This window comes from Symphalangus syndactylus, chromosome 7 (assembly GCF_028878055.3).
Source record: "Symphalangus syndactylus isolate Jambi chromosome 7, NHGRI_mSymSyn1-v2.1_pri, whole genome shotgun sequence".
NCBI classification, from domain to species: domain Eukaryota; kingdom Metazoa; phylum Chordata; class Mammalia; order Primates; family Hylobatidae; genus Symphalangus; species Symphalangus syndactylus.
Window position 1 is genome coordinate 119,203,217 of NC_072429.2, and position 18,540 is coordinate 119,221,756.

The 18,540-nt window shown below is 36.2% G+C and overlaps 2 protein-coding genes across 2 annotated transcripts in view; one reads left to right on the plus strand and one right to left on the minus strand.

Moving 5' to 3' along the window:
• The window catches only part of MRPL13 (mitochondrial ribosomal protein L13), a 48,679-nt gene extending 33,083 nt beyond the window's left edge, over positions 1 to 15,596 (minus strand). The window contains exons 1-3 of the mRNA XM_055287142.2: positions 15,449 to 15,596; positions 13,566 to 13,689; positions 4,254 to 4,347 (exon numbers count right to left, since the gene is read on the minus strand). Of these exons, the coding sequence (XP_055143117.1) occupies positions 4,254 to 4,347; positions 13,566 to 13,689; positions 15,449 to 15,475 (245 nt within the window). The 5' untranslated portion in view covers positions 15,476 to 15,596. The remainder of the gene's footprint in view (positions 1 to 4,253; positions 4,348 to 13,565; positions 13,690 to 15,448) is intronic.
• Positions 15,597 to 15,655: 59 nt separating this feature from the next.
• Positions 15,656 to 18,540, plus strand: part of MTBP (MDM2 binding protein) — a 78,385-nt gene continuing 75,500 nt past the window's right edge. The window contains exons 1-2 of the mRNA XM_055287137.2: positions 15,656 to 15,968; positions 16,812 to 16,892. Of these exons, the coding sequence (XP_055143112.1) occupies positions 15,851 to 15,968; positions 16,812 to 16,892 (199 nt within the window). The 5' untranslated portion in view covers positions 15,656 to 15,850. The remainder of the gene's footprint in view (positions 15,969 to 16,811; positions 16,893 to 18,540) is intronic.

Sequence of the window (18,540 nt, forward strand, 5' to 3'; positions counted from 1 at the left end):
GGGCTATAGTAACCAAAACAGCATGGTACTGATAAAAACAAAAAACAAAAAACAAAACAAATAAACAAACAAACAAAAACCAGACACATAGACCAGTGGAACAAAACCCAGAAGTAAGACCACACACCTACAGCTATTTGATCTTCGACAAACCTGGCCAAAAAAGCAATGGAGAAAGGATTCCCTATTCAATAAATGGTGCTGGGAGAACTGGCTAGCCATATGCAGAAGATTGAAACTGGACCCCTTCCTTATACCACATACAAAAATTAACTCAGGATGGATTTCAGACTTAACTGTAAAACCCAAAACTATAAAAACCCTGGAAGACAACCTAGGCAATACCATTAAGAACACAGGCATGGGCAAAGATTTCATGACAAAGATGTGCACTGCAATTGCAACAAAAGCATAAATTGACAGATGGGATGTAATTAAACTAAACAGCTTCTGCACAACAAAAGAAACTAACAGAATAAACAGACACCTACAGAATGGGAGAAAATTTTTGCAAACTATGCATCTGACAAAGGTCTAATATACAGCATCATAAGGAACTTAAATTTACAAGAAGAAAAAACAAACCCCATTAAAAAGTGGGCAAAGGACAGGAACATACACTTTTCAAAAGAAGACATACATGTGGCCAAGAATCATGAAAGAAAGCTCAAAATCACTGATCATTAGAGAAATGCAAATCAAAACCACAATGAGATGCCATCTCACAGCAGTGAGAATGGTACTATTAAAAAGTCAAAAAATAACAGATGCTGGCAAGGCTGTAGAGAAAAAGGAATGCTTTTACACTGTTGGTGGGAATTTTACACTGTTGGTGGGAGTGTTCAACCACTGTGGAAGACAGTGTGGTGATTCCTCAAAGTCCTACAGACAGAAATACCATTCGACCCAGCAATCCCATTCCTAGGTACATACCCTAAGAAATACAAATTTTTCTATTATGAAGACACATCCACATGTGTGTTCACTGCAGCATTATTCATTATAGTAAAGACATGGAATTAACCTACATGCCCATCAAAGGTAGACTGGATAAAGAAAATGTAGTACATATATATACCATGAAATACTACATAGCCATAAAAAAGAACAAGATCATGTCCTTTGCAGCAACACGGATGCAGCTGGAGGCTATTATTCTAAGCAAACTAACACAAGAACAGAAAACCAAATACTGCATATTCTCACTTATAAGTGGAAGCTCAATGATGGGAACACAAGTACACATAGAGGGGAACAACACACACTGGGGCCTATTGGAGGGTGGAAGGTGGGAGTAGAGAGAGGAAAATAACTAATGGGTACTGGGCTTAATACCTGGGTGATGAAATAACCTGTACAACAAACCCCCATGATACAAGTTTACTTATGTAACAAACCTGCACGTGTAACTGAACTTCAAAGTTAAAAAAAAAAAAGAAGAATTGAATAAAAAGATGTTTATCAGCCCTTTATAAAAGCCAAAATTTTCGGCAGGGCGCGGTGGCTCACGCTTGTAGTCCCAGCACTTTGGGAGGCCAAGGCGGGCGGATCACGAGGTCAGGAGATCCAGACCATGGTGAAACCCCATCTCTACTAAAAATACAAAAACTTAGCCAGGCGTGGTGGCGGACGCCTGTAGTCCCAGCTACTCGGAGAAGCTGAGGCAGGAGAATGGCGTGAACCCGGGAGGCGGAGCTTGCAGTGAGCCGAGATCGCGCCATTGCACTCCAGCCTGGGTGACAGAGCAAGACTCCGTCTCAAAAAAAAAAAAAAGCCAAAATTTTCATTTCAAAAAACAGAACAATGATCAAGTATCGTAAATCATTTTGTGCACTACTACTTAGTAACCAAAAATAATACTTACAAAAAGGTTCTCTGAGAATTTTCTATTAAGTGATAAAGGATATAAACTTGTATATACAGTTATCCCTCTCCATCTGTGGAGAACTAGTTCCAGGACCTCCTGAGCATACCAAATTCCAGGGATGTTCATATCCCTGATATAAAATGACATAGTAATTGCATATAACCTACACACATCCTCTTGTATACTTCAAATCATCTCTAGATTACTTATAATACCCAATATAATGTAAATGCTATGTAAATAGTTGTTATACTATATTGTTTAGGGAATAATGACAAGAAAAACGTCTGTACATGTTCAGTATTGACACAATTAAAATAAAAAATTACAGGCCGGATGCAGTGGCTCACGCCTGTAATCACAGCACTTTGGGAGGCCAAGGCAGGCAGATCACCTGATGTCAGGAGTTCGAGACCAGTCTGGCCAACATGGAGAAACCCTGTCCCTACTAAAAATACAAAAATTAGCTGGGCATGGTGGTGCACATCTGTAGTCCCAGCTGCTCAGGAGGCTGAGGCAGGAGAATTGCTTGAACCTGGGAGGCAGAGGTTGCAGTGAGCCAAGATCGTACCACTGCACTCCAGCCTGGGTGACAGAGCAAGACTCCCATTTCAAAAAACAAAACAAAATGAAAATTTTACATTTCCACAATGTGGAATCCATAGATATGGAGGGCTGACTGTATATTAAAATGTTAAGTCATGGGATCAGGAGTGAATTTTAATTCCCTCTTTAAACTTCTCTGTATTTTCTAAAATTAGTACGTCCTAAAAATTTTACAACTAGCAAGCTAAATTTTGAATATGTAATTGTAATATAGTGTTACGAGCATAATAAAGCAGTATGTCCAAAGTGTAAGTGAAGAGTCAACAGAAACAAAAAGCAATCAATTCTTTGAGTGATGAGGAAATAGCAAAGGTTTCCCAGAAAATGTGACATCTGAGTCAATTTTTAATGAATAGGAGAATTCCTCACTGTCAGGGGAAAAACACATGCAAAGGCAGAAAGGAATGAAATAGCAATATGTTGTCTAAGAAGAACTATGAAGCAGCAGTGGGAACTGGTTTCCAATGACTTGTAAAGGAGTTTGAATTTTCATCTATCAGTGAGAAAGCACTACTGACAGGGACACTACCAGCTGATGTACACATTATGGTAGCTGTTCACTACTGGCTGTGCTGTTATTTTCCTTCATTTGCAGTAATACTACATATTATTGCTATAGTAATTACCATAGCATTTTGTGTCAATACTTCCCTTTATGCTTTTATCACGTTATATTATTCTGACTTTTAATATTTCTTTCCCAATTACCTCTCAATTTTGTAGAACTTGGTTTATACATAGAGATCTGCCAATAGCTGAATTACTAAAGACTGATGTAAATTCAGTTTTGTTAAATTACATAAAGATTTCATGAATGTATTTTAAGGGAAGGAATGGGCAAAGGCTGGCTCAAGGAAGCAAAACAGTTGTTCCAAATATTTAAGATGCACTTGGGGCAAGAGATGAAAAGAAACAAATGGGAACGTTAAAGGCGAAGATGCAGTTGGAAATAAAATAGTGATTTTGATCAAGAATAAAAGATCAACATTTCTAATCATAACCTGAGTAACAGTATAGAAAGTACACTTAATTAAATGTGCAAATGACCTGAAGCTGTGGGCTAACTAATACATGAGATGATAAAATCAGGATCTTAAAAGGCTGGAGATAAAATTTAACATGGAGTAAACTTAAGGTCTTGCAATTGAATTAAATTACAACTAAAGCACACAGGAAGGAGAAGACATGATTCAACAGGAATATACCTGAAAAAGACTTAGGAGTTTTAGCTGACAGTAAACTCAAATACAGAAATACTATGGCCTTGAAGAAAAGTTCTACTGCAACAGAAGATTGCCTAACTGAAAAATGGAGGAGAGTCACGTTGTATTTGGAAAGCAACAGAACACACCCAGGTGAGTGTATTTACTTAAGAGAGATACTGACAACAGGATTTTATCTAGAGAAGAGCGACCATTCCTTAAACATCTTGTTAACTTTCAGGTGTCTGAGATGGTTCTGAAAACAGCAGTAAGATGAATTACAGGAAGCAGAAATACAAACCTGGGTATAAGTAAAAGAGTGACTAAAACATGAGAATAATCTTGTTCACAGGTTATATGAAACACTTGTAGGATAAACAAATACTGTCAGGTAATAGCTATATTTGGTATAGTTGTGTGGTTTTTAAAAATTGAGTAAATTATATACATGGCATGAGTAAAATTAGTAATAAATGCTGATTTTTAAAAATATCTTTTTTCTTTTAAGTAAGAACAATTGTATTCTTAAAGTAATATATTTTAACTACCTACTTTCCCTGACAATGGCATTATCTTACCCAGTATGCGAAGAGTATACTTTTTGTTCCCATTTGTTTCCAGAAAATGCAATGTGTCTTGTGTTCATTATAACAACATGATCCCCACAGTCACCTAGATTTTAAAAAGAAACAAGATTTTGTATGAAAAATAAAAACCTTAAGAAAAAGTGGCCTTGGTTATTTATAAAGCTTATCAAAGTTCAAACAACATATTAAAAAATAAAAAGCAAGTCACAGTGCAACATCAAAAATCCTTGAATAGATTTCTGTTACTTTTTAATATAACATCTAAGTATAGAAAGAGCTGGCTGGCTATTTGGAAAATCTCAACACTGCAAAGTAAAAGAAATTTAATAAGGTTGCCAATAACAACAATATATCTTTTAAAGGCAAATTACTGTTATTCTTACGACTTTTCCCATTAATAATTACACTTCAGTAAAAATGTTTGTATTAAGTGCCTTTAAATGTCTGATACAAAATTTCCCTGAAAAATAGCCAAGAAAATGAAAACAGTATGTATATAGATATAAAAAAGTATGTTTTACCTATAGGTAAATTGAAAACATACATAAAACATTACAATTATTATTTTTTGCAAATTTAGAGAATAGACTGCTATGATCTTATTAACTACCATGGAAAGGTTTCTTTCCAACTATGTTTACAGTACATTTAAACTGCTACTCTCAACTATGACTACACAAACATATTTGACAGGACAGATGACCTGAAAATCAAAATATGTGTATCTGCATTCATTTTCTATTCCTAAGTTTGGCTGTTCATCTAAAAACGAACTAAAAAGTTAACATGTGCATTTTCAAATAACTTACTATACATAACAAAATCAAGTAATTAGAAACATTTATAAAATACCTATTTTACTAATAGAAAAAACAAACCAAGATATTCTAGAAGCTCAAGGAAAAAAGCACTAAAAATAAGAAATACAAGTACAATATATATGAAAACTAAAGATTATAAGATTCTATGCAGAGCTCTAAATTTGAATGGCAGAATTTTCAGAGACCTTCATAGTCTATATAGGATAAGAATAAAGAAAAGAAGATAAAGCAAGTGGGTTTTCATCACTAGAGTGAAAGGAAATTCAGAGGTATGAATGAAAGACCTGGGAAGCTTGCTGTTATTAGATGGAAAAGAATAGTCTGACAATATTTAATTAAATGACTGAAGTTCCTAAAAGTGACACCCTGTTGGCTACTGAGGCCGTTGGGCAAATGCAGCAGAACAGCAAATAAAGAAGGTGAGAAGATAACCAGACAACCTCAAAAAACACTGAAATTACTTTAGCTCACATTCAGACATTTACAGCAGAAGATGATTAAGTGATCTGCAAAGGCTCACACACTAAGTTACCTAACACCCGGTGTAGGCTCTTTCCATAACATCTATTTGGAGGAAAAAAATTGAATCTTTAAACTTTCCACTAAAACTGAATTTATTTTTAAATGGTTACGTTTTAAATATAGGTAAAGCATCTTGAGCCACTCAAAAAATATTTATAGGCCGGGCGCGGTGGCTCACGCTTGTAATCCCAGCACTTTGGGAGGCCGAGGCGGGCGGATCACGAGGTCAGGAGATCGAGACCACGGTGAAACCCCGTCTCTACTAAAAATACCAAAAAAAAAATTAGCCGGGCGTGGTGGCGGGCGCCTGTAGTCCCAGCTACTCGGAGAGGCTGAGGCAGGAGAATGGCGTGAACTCGGGAGGCGGAGCTTGCAGTGAGCCGAGACTGCGCCACTGCACTCCAGCCTGGGCTACAGAGGGATACTCCGTCTCACAAAAAAAAAAAAAAAAAAAAAAAAAAAAATTTATAGAGAGCAAAAAAGATCTTTCAAGGGGCATTAGACAGATTGCCACAAAGCAAGTGAAAATCATATTCAGTTGTAAGGTATCACATCTTATCTGGGAAAAATTGTTCTTCCTCAATAATACATGCCAAATCTCTAGTAAATTCATTCTAAGAAGCATTTCTCTACTAACTCTAAACAAAAACTAACCAGCAATTAAATACATGCTTTTAACCGTATTTCATTAACACTAAAGTCAGTATTACTGTAAGACTGTAACCCTGGATATAGCACAATTGTTTCTGTCTAAATTTCTATTAAGTTAAATACATATAGTTTCATTTTATAATTTTTAATTTAAAACTGCACATTTAATATATATGTACCAAATGTAAATAAATCATAGCTCTAGTGCTTGATCAAGAGATGTTCTGAAGAGAAACTAAGTCGAAAAATAGTAAGCAATTTTTAGAAATAGGAATTGTGAGTTTATAAAAATTCTAACCTTAAACTTCTAACTTTATCTGACTCCTCAGTATAATACCAGGTGCTCAATTAAATGGCCAAATAAATTCAAACTAATTCAGACAAAGTGAAAACTCAACAGCTTCATGTCAGGAAACCTAAGGTGAGCAGGCAGGTTACACCATCAGGGGCACCTCTTAGTCCTATACCGCCTCAATGTTTTGGCCCATCTTCTCCCTTAAGCCAGAATTAAGTCATAATTTTTCCTCAAAATTGCCTGGGAGGAAAGGAAGTAATAATTATTCAACATCTTCTACATGCAAAGCACTGAGCTAGGCATTTTATATTCACTTTTAACACTCAAAGTCTCACAACTATCTTATTAGGTAAAGCTAATGTACTCCCTCTGCCTGCCATCACTTTTACTATTTAATAATGTTTACTGAGAAAACGGAGTCAGAGGTTAAACTCAGCTAAAATTATATGGCTAATAAGTGGTAAAGTTAAGTTTCAAATACAACTCTAGTAAAACTTCAAAGGCAGATCTTACCATTTCTACCACAACCAGATGGCAAAAAGTGGTAGTTATAATGCCATAAGGAGACAATGATATCATTCACTAATTGATCACATATTCTTATCTGCTAAATTCTAAGATCTCAGAAGTCCTTCTCAGCAAACTGCTCACAGGTTACAGTTATTTGCCATCTTTGTACTTCCCCATGTACCAACTCCTTGGTTAGGGATTCAAGGAGACCTAGAGTATAGGATAACTTTTTGTAGCCTTATTTACCAGTTTTTCCAACACTACTGTCTGTGCCAGGTAAGCCATGCTATTTAGGTCGGTGCAAAAGTATTTGCAGTTTTTGCCACTGAAATGGCAAACTCTACTTTGTTCTAGCATTTGTATAATTTTTTTGGTCCTAGATCCTTGCTGCAGACTCTTAATTATAGATCCCTCACATAGAGTTACCAGACACAGTAAGTGTTTACAAAAATCCCTAGTGTTCATTTTTAACTATGTTTGAGATACTCAGATTCCATGCAAGGGCAGATTCAGATAGAGACACCAATTCAGCTTGCTGGGAGTCTCCAGCTCTTTTAAAATTTGCTTTATAATCCTTTTCCATTGATGAACAAATCCACTTGCTATGTATTACATACTTACTAATGCCGTGTACCATTCTTGATGCTGGGAATACAGCAATGAATGTAACTGAAAAACCTCTTTTTATTTTTTTTAAATTTTATTTTAGGTTCAGGGGTAAATGTACAGGTGTGTTATATAGGTAAACTGCATGTCATGGGGGTTGAATATACAGATTTTGTCACCCAGGCAATAAGCATAGTACACAATAGGTAGTTTTTTGATCCTCACCCTCCTCTCACCCTCCACCCTCAAGTAGTTGTCTGTTGTTCCCTTCATGCCCATGAGTACCCAATGTTTAACTCCCACTTATAAGTGAGAACATGCAGTATTTGGTTTTCTGTTCCTGTGTTAGTTTACTTAGGATTATGGCCTCCAGCTTCATCCATGTTGCTGCAAAGGACATGATCTCATTTTTTAATGACTCTACAGTATTCTATGGTGTATATGTACCACATTTTCTTTATCCAGTCTACCACTGATGGGCACTTAGGTTGATGCCATATCTTTGCTATTATGAATAGTGCTAAAATGAACATATGTGCATGCTTTAAATTCTTTCAGAAATCACCAAATTGCTTTCCAGAATGACTGAACTAATTTGCACTCCCACCAGCAGTGTATAAGCATGCCCTTTTCTCCTCAGCCTTGCCAATGTCTATTATTTTTTGACCTTTTAATGACAGCCATTCTGACTGGTGTGAGATGGTATCTCATGGTGGTTTTGACTTACATTTCTCTAATCATTAGCAACACGGGCATTTTTTCATTTGCTTGTTGACTGTATGTATGTCTTCTTTTGAAGTGTCTCTTTATGTATGTCCTTTGCCCACTTTTTTATGGGGTTGTTTTTTGCTTGTAAATTTGTTTAAGTTCCTTACAGAGAAATTCTTGTTAATCAATCTTATGCTCTAGTTGAAAAGCCAGACAATAAACAAACAAATAAATGAATATGCAATATGCCAGGAGCTGATGAACATGGGAAGATAAAGAGTAATAGGGTGAAGCGATTAATTGGTACAGGTTTTTCATGAACTTAATTTTCATTTCTCTGGGATAATGTCCAAGAGAAATGAAACTGCTGTGCTATACAGTAAGCTCATGTTTAGTTTTAGAAGAAACAGCCATATTCTTTTCCAGAGTTGCTGTACCATGTTACATTTCTACCAGCAATGCATGAGTAATCCAGTTTCTATGCATCCTTATCAGCATTTGTTGTCACTATTTTTTATTTTAGTTATTTTGATAGTTGTGTAGTATTACCTCGCTGCGGTTTTAATTTGCATTTCCCTATTGGCTACTTATATTGAACATCTTTTCATGTACTTATCTGCCATCTGTTCATGTATTCTGCCCATAGCCTAATTAGTTTGTTTTTTTACTGTTGAGTTTTGAAAGTTCTTTATAGTTTAGATATGTCTTTTGTTGATGATGTGGTTTGCAAATATTTTCTTCCAGTCTGTAGCTTGTTTTTTTCCCCTTTATAGGGTTGAATCCTTCCTTATAAGCTGTTTGCTTTAGCATAGTGGTTTTTAAAGTGCAGGTGATTCAGTCTTAGGCTTCTAAAAGGTGACTCAAGGCACAAGGATCCAGGTTTTTTTCCTTCAACTAGGACAGTACTGCTTTTATTTATTGGGTTTCCTTGAAGATTTAGTTTGAGAAATGCTTGAAAAGTAGCTATTCTGAATTAGTGATAAACAACAAAATTTGGCTTTGGCCTTTACGTTTGTTTCTAAGTTTGGAAGGACAAAAGTCCAAATGGCTACTTCAGTGTTATTTTTGGCATCCCTGAACTTGTGCACAGCCAAGGTGATGAATGATCAGATAGGTTACCATAAAATCTGCTGAATGTATAGATACTGTAACATGCAACAAGGCATATTGTTTAATTTATTGACAATATCGACATAGTCACTTCCAAAGAAGATACGTATTCTAGATATAGCCTGAAGCAAAAATCTCCTTCAGTGCTTTGTAGGATGATATTCTAGGAGTGAGGTGAAGTATAAATATACAATTTAGATTGCAAAATTAAATTGCTGTGATATTAACATTTGAAATACATTTTTACATTTAACTGAATAGTAAGAGAAAAATATATTAGCTAAGCAACTTTAAGAACAGCATCAGAAACTTAAAAGGCAGAATACTACAGAGTAGATTTAGATCATAAATCTGATCTCTGTTGAATTGTTTGGTATGTTAGCATTCATAGCATTAATTTTTATAAACTGAGTGCAACTTTTGTTTCATTCAATGCAGAACAGAAATATTTTAACATAATCTGATTTTAGCAAAGCTAAAGAAAGGTTTTCCTCTGCTTCCTTTAAATACTCCTATAGTCCTCCTCAATGAATTAATCAGTTGGCAGTGAAAGGAGTAGAATCCTCATGAATAAGTCATACTCCACTAATCACCATATATAACCTATTTTTTGATTTATCAGAAACATGTTCAAAAAGTTCTCAAGTCCCAAATTCAAGAGGGAAGCTCTAAGTAGGAGGGATTCCTTTACTAGTTTCACATCCTTTCTACCTTAACCCACATTTTCCATAAAAAATAACCTTATAATGAAAAGTCAGTTTCCACAACACTTCACAGACATCCATTTGACAAATAAGATAGTTCAAATATTGTATACGTTATGTTCAGATACATTATTTGTTAATTTTTACAACCATTCCTAGAACAATGATCATCATTTGTAATATTATTTTTCTGAGAAACTGTAGGTCAATGTAAAAAAAAATATGTTTATAGTGATTATGAGCCCATAATGTCTGCTCAATAAATGCTTATTAAACCACTAAATGTTAGAATGTACTCTTAAAACACAACATATTTATAAATTGAAAATTGTTTGCAATTTAAGTTTTGATTTTAGTGACATCTTGTGGACACGAGAAGTTTTGCTAATATGTTACATATTAAATACAGTGAAACATGCCCAGGCAAGGTGGCTCACATCTGTAATTCCAGCACTTTGTGAGGCTGAGGTGAGTGGATCCCTTGAGCTCAGGAGTAAGACCAGGTTGTGCAACATTGTGAAACCACATCTCTACAAAAACTACAAAAAACTTAGCTGGGTATGATGGTACACACCTATAGTCCCAGCTACCTGGGAGGCTCAGAAGGTGGAGGCTGCAGTGAGCTGTGATGGCTCCATTGCACTGCAGCCTGGGTGGCAGAGTAAGACCCTGTCTCAAAACACATAGTTAAACAAAAATGCAGTTCAGTCTTTAAAAAGTAAGTTTCTACTTTCACAGAAACCTAATAGGCAGCCACAACAGCTCTTCTGGTATCCTAGCAGAATGCCTATTCATCCATATCTAAGGTATGCTTTTGCAATGATGACCTGGTTATAAGGAAGCAGAACTTGGAGTGGACAGATAGTGCTATATTTGGAGATGGAAATTAGGTGACTGCTACTAATTGCACTTTTCCTCAAATTTTGTATGATTTGCATTTCTGCAAAGACAACCTAAGAGATCTCATTTATTATCTGCTGATACCATTGCTAAGGAAAAAGCAGCAGGAAAACTCAGTACAAGTGGTTAAGAATCATCAGACTGAAGTGGAATGGGGAATTTCCTACATGAGAAACAGGTGCCTAAGTTCTAGTCCTAGTTCTACTATAATACAGCTGAATAGCAATGAAATCCTGATTTTAGTTTACTCAACTGTCAATGAAGAGATGAGGTGGTTAAACAAAATATCTAAAGTCCTAAGGAATTAAACAACTCTATGAATTGGTAATTCTATGACTATTTTTCTGGTCTGCCAAAAAATACTTTTAAAGTAAACAGGTTTATAAGTGAAAGTGTATGTCTCCTGATCACTATTTACTTTCAAAATACAGTTGATCTCTTTATTCATAGATTCCATATTTACAAATTTGCCTACTTGTTGAAATTCATTTGTTACCCCAAAATCAATATCCATAGTGCTTTTGCAGTCAGTCATGGAGATGTCTACTAGACAACAGATGAATTTGCTTAATAGAAATTTGTATATGTGAGTCTAGAATACAGGGAAGGGGTCAAAACTGGAGATTTAAATTTGGGAGGCATTAGCATATAGATGATTTTTAGATACATGAGACCAAATGCAATCATCTAAGGCATGAGGAAAGTTTCAAGGACTGTGCACTGACGCACTTCCAATTTTCGGTGAGAAAAGCATTTGAGAGTTTAGAAAGCTGAGGATAGCCAAGGGGACTAAGAAAGGGAGAAGAAACAGGGAAACAAGTGAATCCAGGGAAACAAGTGAAAAATGTGTTTCAAGAAGAAAGTTCTCCAGATGAAAATTAGCCTGGACTCCTCAAAAGGTTAATGAGAAGAAAATAAAAGAAGGATTATTCTAGATTAACTGACTAAAGGAACCTAGGTTGCATCCTGGTTCAAAAAAATAATAGCTGTAAGAAACATACTTGGGACAACCAAAGAAATTTAAAAATACACTGAACATTAGACCATCTAAATAAAGTACTGTTTCTTTTCTTACGTGTGTCAATGGCATTCTGGTTACATAGAGAGTACTTTTATTTTTAGGAGACGCATGCTGAAGTACTTTGGGGGAATTATAATGGCATCTGCAACTTATTTTCCAATGGTTGAATAAAAAATATATGATAAAAAGTTAACAACTGTATTTAGGTGGAGAGTATAAAGAAATTAATTGTACTATTCTTTGACCTTTTCTGATAGTTTGAAACCTTTTGTAATAAAAGTACGAAAAAAGCAAAGGACAAACAACTCAGTGGAAGAATTGACAAAAGACATGCACAGACATTTCACAGGACAGGAAGCTATAAAGGCCAATAAATGAAAAGATACTCAGCCAGCCATACTTGTCATTGGGAAAATGCAAATTGAAATCACAAAGCGAGCATTTTACTTCTACCAGAATAGTCAAAATTAAAAAGAATGAACATATCAAGTGTTATTGAAGATGAGGAGTAATGGAAACTCTTGCATGCTACTGGCATGATAAAGACTCAATAGTTCCTATGCACCTTAAAACCCAGTAATTCCTGTCTTTTGGGCATACCTTGGAAAAATTCTTCCATATGTGCTAAGAAAATGGCACAAGAATATTGACAGCAACATTAATGTAATATAACATAATGGCAAAAAAATTGGAAACAAACCAATGCTGAGTATATTCATTTCACCATTATAATTGTTATTATGGTTAATTTTCTTTAAAATATCATATATTTTTATATATACATCTTTGTATGTTTAATATATTGCGCAATAAAAGCTAAATAAAAATGTGATCAATTGCAGCAAATGCTGTTGACAAGTCAACCAGTATGAGGACTAAAAACTGACATCTGGATCTGGCCATGAAGTGCTAGGGTAAATGAAGTCTATCAAAAACTATCTGTAAGCAGAAATCTTCTAGAATGAAAACAACTTTTAAATTTTATTTTGGAAAAAGGATACAGAAAAGCAAGTCTATTAATCTTATTAGTGAAAATAAGCTTCCCATACCTAGCTAGAACCATGTATTTTTCTAGGGGAAAAGATTTTTTAGAAGAGAGGGCAAAATTATTTCCCTTAAAAACTCTTTATATGCACGTCATCATGTGAAAAGACATACATAAAAGTGAAAGTTTAAGTCATGGGGCAAATCAGGTTATTTCTGAGTGTGAAAAGAAGGGCTACTAATGGGCACTGGCATAAAATAGGCTTGTTCCGGGTAAACTGATCCATATGGTTTTCCCGTGAATAAGCCAAATTCAGTTTTGGGCGCTAGTATGGTTTCAGCAAGAATGGAATACAGGATCCTCAGGAAAAATAAAAAGGGCCCTTAAACTCAGCCCTGTCAAACTTCATCAAGATTCTATTCTGGCATGAAAACTACAGTGGTTAATGACAGGTCTAAAATAATACTTACTCAGTGCATGGTACACAGGTTTATGTAATCCCTGAAGTCTTATTGATGCCATAGCAGCAAGTTTGCCAGGTGGCTGCATTTTCCCATCTAAGAGATACCATATTCTAGCAAAAGTGGCCCATTGCTTGGGAAAAAAAAAAAAAAAGAAGAGGAAAAAATAAAGATAATTATCATTAAAATGGAAATACAGTAATTAAATTTATTATCATATATCATCACGTTTCTACAATTAATGTCAACAATTTCTTTGAAAAATAACTCTATTGCTAAAGAATTTTTGTTTTCATTTCTATTTCTGGAAAAGGGTTGTTTTTTCTAATCATTCTGCAAAGACAAATACAGTAATTATTCCTTCCTGGTTTCCTGTCAGCAATATGACTTATGTTTTGTTATAAATATCCCAAAGATATATTTCCCTTTACAGTATGACTTTTTTTTTTTTTTTTTTTTGTATAACACAGAATCTGGAGGGGCAATGAGAAGCTTGTAAGAAAGTAGAAGCTGTTTATGAAGGTCTTCAAAAACATTTAGAGATTAGTAGGTACATTATATTGAAAGCTGAGTGGCCAACTAGAAACTGAAGACGATTCAGGAGTTCAATTCCTGGGGAGAGTTAAATAGAACAATGTAGTTGGGAAAGCACAGATGGATAATGTGGAATAAATTTCAACTTTAAAAAGTTGCCTGAAATAGGTATCTTTAGGTTGCCTCAGGAATAGACCATTGTTTTTACAGTGGTCATCAAGGTATTCAAATTCTTAGAAAATTCTAGGCCAGAAAGATCTCCACCAGATGCTTTCTCCATGCATATACACAAGAGGCTAAACAATGCTGGAAAAATACAACAAGGCTAGCTGGTCTTATTTTAAATTTACTTATCACAACCTCAAACTAGTCTACATATAAGAAAAAGGCCAGTTTTTGTCCCCATCCATTGTAGACTAATAGTTTGATACTTAAAAAAAAAAAAAACTTTTTAATGAAAAAATACAAATGCTGGACGATGTCAAATTGCTAAAAAAGTTTTTTAAAGTTTTATTTTACTTCTTGTATTTATCTCATCACAGACAGGCAACAAACAGCCCACGGAAGGAACCATACTTGGAGCGGCACTGAGCTGAGAGTCATCTTAGACCGATATAACCCAAACTAACTCCTATTCTTCCACCTGAAACCTGGTTCAATCTCAGCCTTCCCTATCTCAGTTGATGACACACCCTCCAGTTGTACAAACCAAAAAACCTTGGGGTAATCCCTGTTTCTTCTTTTGCTGTTGGCCTATATTCAATCTTCAGCAAGTCCTACTGGCTCCACCTTCAAACAAAACCTGACCACTTTCAACACACTCCATAGTATTTCTAGCGTGGCCTCTGCACCATCACGTCTCGCCTGGATTACTGTAACACCCTCCAAACATATTCTTTGCTTCTGTCCTCTACTAACCCCTATTTCTGAACAGTCTATTCTCGACCCAGCAGCCAGAGTGCTCCTTTTGACACCAGGTCAGATCACGTTACTCCGTGGATCAAAACCCTCCAAAAGGTCCCCATTTTACTCATGTCAAAAAACAAATTATTACAAGGGCCTAAAATGCCCTATGTGATCCACCTTATTACCTCTCCGACCTGCTGTAATCCTCTTCTCCCCCGCCCCCCCCAAAAAGACATGAAAAGGGCAGACCGAAAAGAAGAGGGGATGAGTAACAGACGAACGACATTAAGTGCTTGCCAGACTGACGACCCTCTTGTGCTTTCCCAAGGTACCTCGAGGCCGAGGGTTTCGGCTTCCCTGCCGCCCCAGCTTCACTACTTAATCTGCCGGAACCAACGCTCTCCTTCTGCCAGTATAATGAACCCCATCAAGCCATAAGAGTCCGAGCTCACCTGGGGCGCCCTAGAGAAACTCGACATATTCCTCTACTAGCAGGACCGTCCGTCCTTCTCCTAGTAGCCACGCCGGGTCACTCAGCCTTACTGGCCCGGCGGGAAACGCTAACACCCAAGTAGGACAGTTCCTAGCCCGTCGAGCACTTGTCGGCTTCTCCCTCTTCCTCGAGTTTCCTCCAGTCTTCTCCACGGCAGCAATTTCGTCATGAAAGGAGCAGATAATGCAGTTATTTAGGGAATAACTCCCGAAAATATCTCGCTTGGTGGAAAACTGCGGAAAACCGACGGAGGACATAATTTCCAGCCGACCTAAACGAAGGGAACCGGAAGTGCGTCATAGCGCGCGTCTGTTTGGATGTGGAAGCCGAGACATAAAATTAGGGGGTGATCTCTGAGGAGATGGATCGGTACCTGCTGCTGGTGATCTGGGGGGAAGGAAAATTCCCGTCGGCGGCCAGTAGGGAGGCAGAACATGGGCCAGAGGTGTCGTCGGGTGAGGGTACTGAGAGTCAGCCGGGTAAGCGCTGGGATGAGAAAGAGCGGGAACGGCTTGTGGAGACGGGAAGAAGTTTGAGTTTTGTCATCAAGTTCTGCTGAAGAGGGATCAATAGTAGTTGTCCCACGAAGCTGGGACTCTATCTGGGATAGAGTTAATGAGGGCTGCAAAAATAGCATCTTCATGGAAAAACAGGAATAAATTTGTGGATGCAAGATTCCAGCCCTTAGAAGTTCTTGGCATAGTAAATATTTAACTTAATAAATTTTCTATGCCTTAGTAATGGGATTGCCTGCTTTTTGGAAATATATGCATTTATTATTTCTGCTCCTGTGTTTCACATGCAGGTAATACAGAAAGGGGCAAGATGGACAAAGATCTTGCTGTCCTAGAATTTACATCTAATGGGAGGAGTCATCCCACATATAAACTAAGTTTTAAAAACAAATGATGAATTTTAAATGATTTTAATTGTTTGCGATTGCACTGCTTTTTGGTGCACCCATCTAGATTCAATATTGCATTTTATGTGTTCATTTGTTTCGATCAAACAGGCATTTTGAGGAGTAAATGTATGTGGTTGTGTATAAGGTATTGTCACAGAATTTCCCTTCTCTTTAAAATTATTCTTTTGAGGGGAATTTTGCATTCGTGCTAACTGACTGGCATGCACAGATTGGGAGCCTTTTCTATTTTCTCTGCTTGCTTTAGATTTTCTGTATCAAAACTTGAACAGATCTTGAGCAGCATTTAGTACTTTTATGTACAACCTACTAGTCTTGAGAGTCTCTGATGGTGAAATTGGAGTAAGTTAGATTATGTAAATCTAGAGCCCTTTGAGTTAGTCTGTCTTTTCTTTTTCAGACTTCACAGCAGCAAATGTTTATCACCTCTTGAAAAGAAGCATTAGTGTTTCAATTAATCCAGAAGATAGTACTTTCCCTGGTAAGTATAATAAACTCCTCTTTTCTTTGGCACATCATTTGTACTGGAAATTAACTTAATTAATTTGGACCCTAAGGAGTACAAGGAAATACTTCTTGACTGTGTACAAGGCACTGAGTTACAGAGGTAACTAAGGGAGTACAAAACTGAAAAATAAATTACCCCTTTCTTCTAGATGCTTGAATATAGTAAAGTTATGAAAATTATTCTAGGTTCTCAGCTTGAATTTTGCTCTTTTTATGAAATTTTCTTGCCTATCTTAGTTCTGTATAACTAAGGGGAGTGTGGCTTTATGAGGATGATTTTATCATGAGTAAAGATATATAAATAATGTTCCCACACTGATTTCCTTACCATTTATTTATTTATTTCTGTTCTTAATTACCTATTTCTGTTCTGATTCTCTTAAAAGTACTTAATAATTACTAAACACAATGAGCTTTTCTCAGTTCTTATCTGCTTTGACTTTTTGAAGTATTTCGCTTTTTTGACCAACCGTGCTTTGTAAAAATCTTTCCTCCTTTAGCTTCTACTGGCATTATACAAATGCATTTACTGACTTTGATAGTTATCTTTTCTTTTATTCCCGCTTCTTGTCCATTACTGGGGAATGTCCTTTAAACGTTCTGAAAATGGAGATGCCAAAACAGACCAATACCTAAAAACTGAAGGAAGTTTCTGTCGATGCAAGGAAGGGTCTGCTCCTTTTGATAATTTTGTAGTTCCTGTGACTGTACAATCTGCACCTTTCTCTTCTTTCATTAGAGAACCTCTTGTCTCTCAGTGTCAACTAAAACCAATGGGGAATGATTTCTAATATGTATATGCTACCCTAGCCTGTTTTCCAAGGCCTAGTAGTACTCATTAATTTTCAAGTTGGTATAATTTTAGTCTATACTACTATCATTGCAGGAAAGATTTTCTTTGATTTGCATCTCAAATGTATATGTAAAAGAGCTCTTGGGAGTATTCTAGGGGTTCTCATGATAAATTTTACTTCCCCCTTGTGTGTTTAGGGGTTTCTTATACACATGGTCCTTGTTTTGCATGATAGTGTTGTACTTTATAATTGATTGTGCAAAGCAATCCTAATATAATAATCAATGAGAAAAATTAGAATTGTCCCATGACCTTTAATATCTTTTGTCAAAACATTAAAAATTCTCTTACTGTTACACAATTTTATGGAAATAAAAAAATAGTAAAAATAAAATTTATTTTGTACACTGTAATTTAAAAACCTTAGGTACATTGAGAATTAAAGTGTTTTATTTCTTTGTAAAAACCTTACCAAGAGTAGTTTGAACAGTGCTTGCCGCCTTTGCATCATCACGTAACTTACGATACAGAGTGAACATCTTTTCTTTTATTGGCGAATTATCATATTCCAGCTGTATCAACTTCCAATGTTTTATTCTTCGATTTTTTTTTTTTTCTTTTTTTGAGACAGGGTCCCACTTTTTTGCTCAGGCTGGAGTCCAGTGGCCCAATCATGGTTCACTGCAGCCTCAACCTCCCTGGCTCAAGTGTCACTATCCTTCTACCTTAGCCTCCTGAGTAGCAGGGACTATAGGCATGAGCCACCATACCTGGCTAATTTTTTAACTTTTTGTAGAGACAGGGTTTCATTATGTTGCCCAGGCTGGTC